General features: G+C 34.0%; 1 protein-coding gene across 1 annotated transcript; it reads right to left on the bottom strand.

Annotated features, from left to right (window-relative positions):
- Positions 1 to 252: 252 nt before the first annotated feature.
- LOC18431225 (universal stress protein A-like protein) lies at positions 253 to 3,544 on the bottom strand. Its single transcript, XM_006841353.4, has 5 exons — positions 3,403 to 3,544; positions 3,047 to 3,226; positions 1,371 to 1,477; positions 741 to 859; positions 253 to 506 (listed from the first exon to the last, which is right to left on the bottom strand). Exons 2-5 carry the CDS (start codon positions 3,210 to 3,212, stop codon positions 425 to 427), a joined length of 474 nt encoding a protein of 157 aa, XP_006841416.2. The 5' UTR covers positions 3,213 to 3,226; positions 3,403 to 3,544; the 3' UTR covers positions 253 to 424.
- Positions 3,545 to 9,945: the final 6,401 nt, after the last annotated feature.

The following is a 9,945-nucleotide window of genomic DNA, read 5'->3' as shown; positions in this document are numbered from 1 at the left end:
ATGTGCCATTTATTATGCACAATGTTCAAAAAAAATTTTCTCAAGCTTTGCTACATATGCTTAGCTCCAAATTTCAAGTCCAATGGCTAACAGCTATCGTAATCTTCTTGTATCAAAGATACATAGTTTTGCAGCATACATCTATATTCCTTTTCAAGGAATTGAATTGTCGGTGGTGATGGGGTCCTAAGGGATTAAACCCCAAACCAACCTCCAAATTAATCCCCTAACGCCCAAATTAGCTACATGTGGTTCAAGAAAAGAGTATCACTAATCAATTAGAAATCCAAAACAAATATATGTACATTTTTCTAATATGTACTTGGAAGAAAGAAAACACTAATTTCTACCACAACTAATAACTTTTCTCAAAAAAAAAAAAGGACAGTAATACAAAGTTAAATAATTAGAGTTATTAAAAGCCTTAATCCTTGGGACGTTTAACTATCAAAACTGGTAATTTGGTGTTGTTAGCACAGTGATTGCTCACACTCCCAAGAAAAGCCCTGCAATATCAAACCCCACAGTCTTTTAAGTAAGAGAGCAATGAAAAAGATAACATAGAAGAAGATTCTATCATTGTTAATTGTCTATTAGCCTCCTTCTCTAATGTTTAATTGACCAGATTAACCTATGGGTATTAACATTCAGTTAATTAGATTAACAGTACTTACCTAAAAAAATAGATTAACAATAGGCATAGATGTTTTCATTTATTAGATTAAAAATGGATAAAATACCTTTTGAAGGCACCGTAACCATGGCTTCCCATGACCAGTAGATCTCCTCTAAGCTTTTCAACTTGCTCACATATCACTTCCCTTGGATCTCCACACCCCACTTTTGTCTCAACCATTACCTATTTCACAAAAAAGTCTTAATAAAATGAGATACCTCCATATAAGCTCTTAAATTTAAATATAAATATAAATATATGGATGGCATATTATAAAGTACAAAGAAATCACAATCATCGTTAACTGAGAGCTTCCACTTTAATTGTATTATAAAATTTGAAAATTTACTTTTTCGGATTTTGAGCATAATCAAATGGACACCCCCAATCTCCTCAATTGCATAACACATTCCAATGTCTTAGTATATGCTTTTTACATAGGCATATAACCAAATAACTGAAAGAACGTGAAAAAGATAGGGTCCAGATCCCCATTGACTTACCCTTCTTTTTCTTTTCCTTTTTTTTGATGTGCGCCCCATTAGACTCATTCCATTAAAGTAGCAATGTCAGAGGTAGACTATTTATCCTTCACTTTTTAGGGAGCTTATCATTTCAGGCTCACCCTTGGTTATTGTCTTTCACAATTGCTATGAATAAATGACAACAAATAAAAAAGTAAATAATATCTTACATGTGGAGAGCTTTGGCATATCATTTTGGCTTTCTCCATCACCGATTCAGCCAGATCCTTGCTATATTTATCCATGGTTGCCCTGATATTATTGGAGAAAAGATATGCTACCAAAAAGGAAAAGGCAAAATAATTAAAAAAATTAAACAATGCAGAACCCAAACGAATTTACTAGCTGAAACTCAATAGTGCTTAACTTATATTAGAATATCAGGGGCACTCCCCTATCCATTTTGCTTGGCTCCGAAGCACCCCCGACTACTAAATTTGGCCTAGGGGCCGGGCCATCTAGGGTCAGTGCTCGTCGTCTTCTTCGGTTTTTTTATGGATTTAGAAAAAATAATGGGTGTGCTAACACAATGTCCCATGCCCATTTCCTAGAACTACAAATATAGTCTTATAGAAATGGAGAAAGTTTATATAAAATTGCAACCTTATATGTGATCATCTCGACACGGAGATGTATAAATATAAAAAGAAAAAAAGATTTTGAATCCGCAAAATAGTGTATCTTTCAACACATTATGTGAACCGTTAATTTTCAGGATTTTCTTGTGTTTTATAGATCTACTTGATTTGAACTATTTTTAGAATGTAAAATTTTATAATTAAAGGTGAAAATAGATTCTCGAGCCATCATAAGAATTTTTTTTATCAAAAATACATTTATAGTACCTTAATTAGATTGTTTAAGGTTGCAACCTTATGCAAACCACAACATATAGAACTTGAAAGGTATATCATATGAGGACCATTGTATATCCACACATGGAGGTAAAAGTTGAGATCAACTATTGGATGTGATATTAGGCGACTGCAGTTGTTCCATTCACTAGACACAAATTTCAAAATAAAATCGTTAAACTTTGTAACACACTTAAGTTGTATCTAACAGCCATTGGTCATTGTGACCACCTCATGTGAGAGCTAAATAGTTTTACAGTATACCATACATTGAAAGATGAGAATTGTGTGAAATGTTTTATAGATAAACAGTATTCAAAATATCTACTCGGCCAAGATACTCGGCCCTAGCCAAGGCAATTTACTCGGGTAAGTCCAAGTAACTCATTCGAGTCAAAAATAAATAAAAATAAAACATATAATATGATATTTAATGCGAAGTTTATTAACATCAAATAGTTAATGGCATGTTGATTATGCCGCGGGACATTGGCGGCTTGATTCCTGATGGCTTGCAATTTTTTTAAAGCTTCTATTAAGTAAAAATAAGTGGTTGTGGGTTTGATTCCTCATGGCTTGCAATTTTTTTAAAGATTCTATTAAAGCTTCTATTAAGTAAAAAAAAAGTGATAAGTTTTTATAAAAACAGGATCCTATACTAGTTTTCAGTTTTTATAAAAATAGGTAGGATGTTCTGCCAGGATTCTAACCCTGACCATTCGAAATCTACAAAAATTTTTAAAGCTTCTTTGAAAGCTTGAATGAAGTTAAAAAAAGTGAAGCTTTTATAAAAATGGGATGTTCTGCCGGGACCATTGGAAATCTGCAAAAAGCTTACGTGTAACAATAACACGCTAGACAGACTTATGTAAGTTAAATGTGACGAATAAATATAAATATAGTTCGAGGCAGAGTTTCAAAACCATATAGAGAAATAACAATTCCCAAACACTGCGCTTAAATTTATGTGCACAAGATCATGGGCATGATACCTGTAAATGTTCCATCCAATTCAGGGTATTCAAGAGGGGGTTTCCTGACATATAAGAGAATGATGGTATCTTTTGAGGACTCTGAAATTAGGTTTTTCAGGCACCATGAGAGCGCATACGTGCTCTCCTCGCTCTCATCCACTGCTACTACGATCCTCCTCTCCATTAAACCAATGAACCCTATAAAACAGAGATTTCAGAGTAAGGGAAAAACGGTAACACTAGCAACCATCTCAGAGCTTTGAAGCCATGGCTGTATAGGAATAATGATGATTAACAGTAAAATAATCCTAAGATATCTTATGATGAAGGACAAAACAGTAAATAACCCAAAGAGATCTGGAGCTTAGACGTACGGTACGTGTAGCAGAGAGAGATTGAGCTTTGCAAAGAAGGGTAATGGTAAGTAACACCTGCAATATTTGATCTCTCAGCATTGATGGCAATTGAGGGGTTTATAAAGGGTTTGAATCTAAGCGGTACTCTTGGTTTTGGAAACCACGGTTTGCGTTACCTGAATTACACGGTGGTTTTCTGATTACTAGATTTACATGGTGGTTTTCTGATTACTAGAATACCCTCTACTTTGCTAGTTAATTCCAGTAAGCACCTCAGCACTAGAGATTCGTTTTTAAGCTTGAATAAATGAGAATGTACGAGGCGCACTTAGTTTGTGCATAGATCGGGTCGGGACACGACCTAGACTCGACTACGACGGCACACCCAATGCCTGCGGGTATGCATCCAATGCTCGTAAACTAGTTGTGATGGCTAAAGGCCATCGGTTTTGGCGGTTGTTACACTTGCTATCGTTGAATAATCCTACTTTTAATAAGATATGATACCAACTGTTATCGATAATTATTAACTAATTTAAATATACTTATTTAAACTTAACATTATCAAAAGATATATATAGTCAGACTTATATGTATTTATAATGATATATATCAATACTAACAAGATATCCATACACTAACAATAATACCATTTATCTTTGGTACAGGGTAGTTACAATTAATCTTGATCATTTGATGTGAAATTGGATTGTTGTATTTATTTCATTAACCAATCTCAAATTTCAAAATATAGAATAAAATTTACATACGGACTGGGTTTTTTTACCGTTATAACTGTATGGCCTGAAAATGACCTATTTTCGAGCCATACCGTTATAATGGTAAAAAAAACTCGGTTCGTAAGTAAATTTTCCAAAAAAAAAAATCGAACTTTATAACACCTAAGCTATCAAATTTTGCATCAAATGGTTATAAGATACAATCCCCTATTAAAAAAGGGTTTGATTTTCCCATTCAAAGACTTTTTTTTTTTTTTTTTCATGCTGCTATTTACCATTGAGCATATATATATAATACTCCCTTGGGAGCTATCCCATAGTCAAAAGACCTGCATAGAAAGATTTATTTCAATTTAAAATTTTGAGAACTATATTATTAGGTGATTATTTATCATAAAAATTTATAATATTGTTTCAAGTCTGCAGAGGGTACAATTAAGAAATATTTCCTTATTAGAGTTAATCTTGTTAGGTTTATGTGGCCTTTAAAGGCCTTCTAAGTATGTAATGATAAATATTTATTATAGTAGAATATAAACTCAGTGGGAGTATGGTTTGTCGATGATCATACTAAGCAAATGTTGTTTGCTAATATCGGGCTATGCTTGACGATCTAGACCAGTCGGTTGATAAACTCAAAGTACCTGGGCATAAAGAATAAACCGATAAAGGTTTTGGGTTAGCCCTTTATGAGGCCGGAGCTTATGCCTGGATGAGTGAGCTGAGTGACTGTGTTACCCTTATGTGTGATGGTAGGCCTACAGATACGAGGGCCAAATCCTCATCCATGTTCCATCACACGGCATGCATATCGATAGATCGTTCGGGAAAGCCAGTTATCCACCTTTGAGTGCAGCATATGCATGTGCGAGAGAGATATCCTTATGCACCATAGAGCTGTTGGTGAACTTGACTAGTTTCTAGGGGAGGACCTGTAATTCATAAATTGGGATTGCGACCCCTTGATTCATCGGCTTGACTTTGGTGACCTGCTAATGAGCCCCTACTTGGACTGTGGGTCATGGAAAACACTGGGTCGGTTTGATAAAGCTAGTGAGGTATGTAGTCCACAGTTGACGATGAAGTACCCCATAATTACAGCTTGAATTCCTAAAACATATGGATATTTTTCCAATCATATTAATTTAATTGTGTTTGAAATGATTTTAGTTTTATTATTTGAATTTTTATGGACCTCTCAATATTTTATTTATGATTTTTTGATTTATCAAAATGCAGTTATTGACTTTACAAAATTGTAAAAATTTAAATATACATTAATTTGTTTTATTTAAATTTAAACTATTTATAAAATTTCATGGGGGGCCCAAAGTGCACATGGGCCCACCGTGTAGCATGTGAGTGGGGACCCACATGTGCCACATAGGGTTGGCACGGCCCACCCCTTTGGATTCTTTTTATTTTCTTTGTTTTCAAGTCTTTAAGTTATGGTAACTTTGATTTGTGGCATGTGGTCAAATTTTGGTAGGAACATATTGACTATGGCTTATTTCGTTTTAGAGCAAGTTTGCGTTAAGGGGATATGATCAATTTGAATAGATAGTAAATATTGACCTTATCTTATGTATATTTTGTAATATTTATTTGATTGATAATATTTGGCATATCCTTATGAAATATGGGAGATGGATCATGCAATTTTATGGAATGCATGTTATTTATTTTATTTAAATATATTGATGCAAAAATAGTTTAAGAAAAGGGGGATAATGGTCAAAGCACCTTCCATAATGTTGATGGCCCATCTATGTAATGGATGGCTCAGATCTCTCACCCCACAAGTCACATTGATCAACGGTCTAGATTCAATCTCATGAAAGATACAAACTATGTGAAAACCTTAAGAAACCCTAAACTTAACTTTGCACCATAAAAGATAATTTTATTTCCTATCTCTACACGACCTCGCTCTCACACATAATATCTCTCTCACCTCTCTCCTAGAGGGGCACACCCCACTCTCTCTCCTCTATATTTATCTCTATAACCTTCTCTCTCTAAAACTCTCAAAGGGGCATGCCCAACCCTAGGTAGTTCGCTCTTTCATCTCTAGACTTAAGAATCAACTAGGGTAATAAATCAGAGGGAAGCTTAAAGTTATTTTTTGGGGTTAGGGTTTGGTAGAGATTTTAAAGGTGGTTACCTAGTTTGGCGAAAATCAGCTTTTTCGGTTTGAGATTGAAGCTAGACCACAGATCCCGTGCTATTGGATGTGGTGACTCGGTGTGGGATGCAAAATGCCCGGTTGAGCTAATATCCGGCATCTTTTATTTTATTTACTTGTTCTTTTATTTGTATACTATCAAGCATAATATTAGATTGTATGAATGACATCAAGTAGTTGAGTTTTATTATTATGCAATTTTATTTTGGAATATCTATTGTTTGTAATAAGACCATATGTGAGTGATCTTGTTGCCAAAACATAATGGGTGATTATTATTAATAATAATAATAATAATAATAATAATAATAATAAATTGTATTTCCCCAACAAAAGATCACATAGGTATTTATTTCAAACCTATGGGTTAAAGAGGTTTCATCCCAAACTTTGTTGTCCTAAGTCAATTACATGTAGGGTTTTATCTGAGGGAGTAAATAGACATTCTACCCTACGGGAGTAGAATATCTTTTGGATTTATCATTAGGAAGACCTAAGGTTGTGGCATTAATATTGATAAAAAATTGATGAGCCGTGTTGCTTACGAAACCATATAGGTGGGATGTTTGCATGCTGGAAGTTATATATCACCAAACATGGCAGATACATTTTTGCCTCTTCTTATATGTGTTTTGTTATTATTTGGAACACCTTGATCAGGATCATATATGTCCAAACAAAATAAAAACTCGTGTGATCTAGTTGACATATATAATAATTTTTTTATTTTATTTTATTTTTTCTTTCCTTCATGGTCTATATCACTTGCATGTAGTCATTTTACAATATAATAACTTCAAATAAAATAAAATAATATAATAGGATCTCAATAAGTTGAAGCCATTCAAATTTTTTCATTTAATAAAAAACAAATAACACAACCTATGCTTGAAAATAAAAGACACAATAAATAAGTATGGAATAAACAAAAGAGGGTGGCGGATATTACCTCAACCGGGCTTAATACACCCCATGTCGAGAGTCCTCTTTCTGATAGTGCTCAGGATATTTGATCGGTCCCTTGATTTATCCTTCTTGTGGCAAAACCCAAATAATGCACATGGATTCCAATTTAGAACCACCCACGTAAACCCTCAATGCTTAGGCTTAATTAAAACCCATTGGTTTGATCCTTATGAGAGATAAAAATCAAGAAAAAAAGGAGAAAACTAATAGCTAGGGATGATTCATTTGCTGCTAACAAACTCACATAACCAAAATCTAGCTTGATTTAGAACATATGAGAGAGATTCAAGCTTAACCTAGCTTAGCTTGAGTACGCGTCCCTTATGATAGTTTGTAAAAGAGAGAGATGTAGGCTATGGTGGGGTCCCTTAGGTTTTTTGGAGAGAAAGAGAGTAACCTATATGAGGTGTGCCCCTTATAGAGGCTAGAGAGAGAAATTCTATTTAGAGAGATAAGAGAGTAAGTAAAAGATGTAGATACAAGGGAAGAGAATGATCCATTTTATAAATTTTTTATGTATTAGGGTTTGTCATAAAATCGTAGGAGCAAATCTTGCATCGATTTAAAGAGACTTATGGGGTGAGAGACATGAGTAATTCATTTACTAGATCCACCATTTTAGATACCAAGGAAGATGTTATAACCTTATTCTCCCATTTCTAAACCTATTCCCATCAAACAAGTTAAATAAGAAACATATTTTTTTACTTTATCTAATAGTAAATATTCATTATTTTCTAAAACCACATATTTCATTACTTTATTGTAAGTAGGTTTATCTCCACAAAAAGAAAGCCAATTACCATGAGATGACTCTCACAATATTTAATGATTAAATGCAATCTCCTATGGGTGGGGCTTACCACCATTTGGTGGCCATTTATGGGTCCCACCTATTGTCTCGTGTGATTTAAACAGGCATTCAATAATTATGGAGGGTCCCATATATTTTAGAAACAATAAAAAGTGATTTTTATATTTTTCAAACCTCTTAGTTTATTTAAAACTTTAGAAATAAAATGTTATTGATTTATAAATTCAAATGATGAAATTAAATAAAATAAGATTCATAAAAATTAAAATAAACATTTTAAAAATCAAATAACATAAAATTAATTAAATTAAATTAATTTTGATGGGAATCGGATCCAAATAAGTACCTTCAACTGTAGATCACGATCCACACTAGTTTTCTCAAACTGACCCAGTAGTTCCCATGACCCATAGTCCACTGCAGGAGTTCATGATTAGACCGCCCATTGACTCTATGGTGTATAAATCATGATGCAACTATGACTCTATGGTGCATTGGGATAATCTCTTACACATGTACATGTTTAACAATCAATGGTAGATTATTATCTCAATACAACTATCTACGTACATGTTGTGTGATGATACAACGATGAGGTTTTAGTCCAGTCACTATAGATTATTCATCACACACAAGACTCGCATAGTCACTCGGCTCTCATCCGAGTATACTCCGACTTCATCGAGGGCTAACCCTTATTAGTTTCATCTCTATGCCTAGGTACATTAGGTTTTCCAATTCGGTTGGTCTAGTACATCAAGTATTGTCCGAGTATCGGCAAATTGCATTTACCTAGTATGGTCCACAAGATGACCATACTCCCACTAAGTTTACGATTCATTATATATAATGCTCATACAAGCTTTTATAAGGCCTTTAAATGCCACATAAACCCAACACCAAATTATAGAATTTATTAAATTGAGAAAATAAAACTAAAAATATTAACACACAAGGTTGGCCATCTAGATGTATCCGATTCAATTTGAGCCGCGAGGCCTACACTATTTTGTTGGTTATGCGACCTATAATGTCCTTGACATAGGTCAATTATATACGCCTGTCCATTTGGACGATCCCATGCCTATAACTCTTTTATATTATTATTATTATTATTTTTTTGTTTTTTCTTTTCTTTTAAAGATCGATGCGTTTACATGAATATGGGTGGGTTGAGTTTCGTTTTCACTTTATTACTTTTCTCTGTTGGAGTGCAGGTTGCTCTAAGTGTGAATTGAACGTAAACAAACAAATGTTTGTGAGAGAGGACAAGACTAGTTTCAGATTTGGGCTAAAGTAAGCCATTGAATGTGCTCTCTACTAGGAATATAATCCCCAGAACGCACAAGGAACTCCTTAGTTTAATTTAAACACTATTTAGGGATGAAAAACATAAAGAAAATTAATTTTTTCATTTTTTCAAGACTATCTAATCACATGCAGTGGTTACAAAATTGAAATCGGACCCTTGATTGTCAGGATCTTGCTTCTGTCGCCTTGCAATCTTAAGTTGGATTGGGCCATATTAAACGAAGTCATTACAAAAAAATATTTAAAAAATGGATAATTGGGTATTGCTGGGTTCCTCTCTAGTATCACCTTGATCTCGGTCTGATTTGGGCGATTTCGATTGAGAGAAATCACATATTTATTATTTAATTATGTCGACGTGCATTCTCAAACTTCTCAAGGGGTAAAGTTGTCTCCAGCGAAATGCTGGGAAAATATATAACCTTCTTTCCACTTGCAAAGGATAAGGACAAGGTTTATATGAGAAGGGTGAGGGAGGGCCCTCAAGATAAAGAACATAATAAGAAGTAGTTGAAGTTTCTAAAGTGGGTAAGCTTTATGTTTAT

The sequence above is a fragment of the Amborella trichopoda genome, chromosome 2 (genome assembly GCF_054954075.1).
Source record: "Amborella trichopoda isolate Santa Cruz 75 chromosome 2, AtrichopodaSantaCruz75HAP2 v2.0, whole genome shotgun sequence".
Lineage (NCBI taxonomy): Eukaryota > Viridiplantae > Streptophyta > Magnoliopsida > Amborellales > Amborellaceae > Amborella > Amborella trichopoda.
The sequence above is the reverse complement of the archived record's forward strand: the minus strand, read 5'-3'. Positions and strand labels throughout refer to the sequence as shown.

Coding starts and splice junctions, on each gene's coding strand:
- LOC18431225 (XM_006841353.4), bottom strand. CDS start 3,212: ATGGAGAGGAGGATCGTAGTAGCAGTGGATGAGAGCGAGGAGAGCACG. Junction 860..1,370: donor TATGCCAAAGCTCTCCACAT/GTAAGATATTAT, acceptor TTTGTGAAATAG/GTAATGGTTGAGACAAAAGT. Junction 507..740: donor GGTTACGGTGCCTTCAAAAG/GTATTTTATCCA, acceptor TTGATATTGCAG/GGCTTTTCTTGGGAGTGTGA.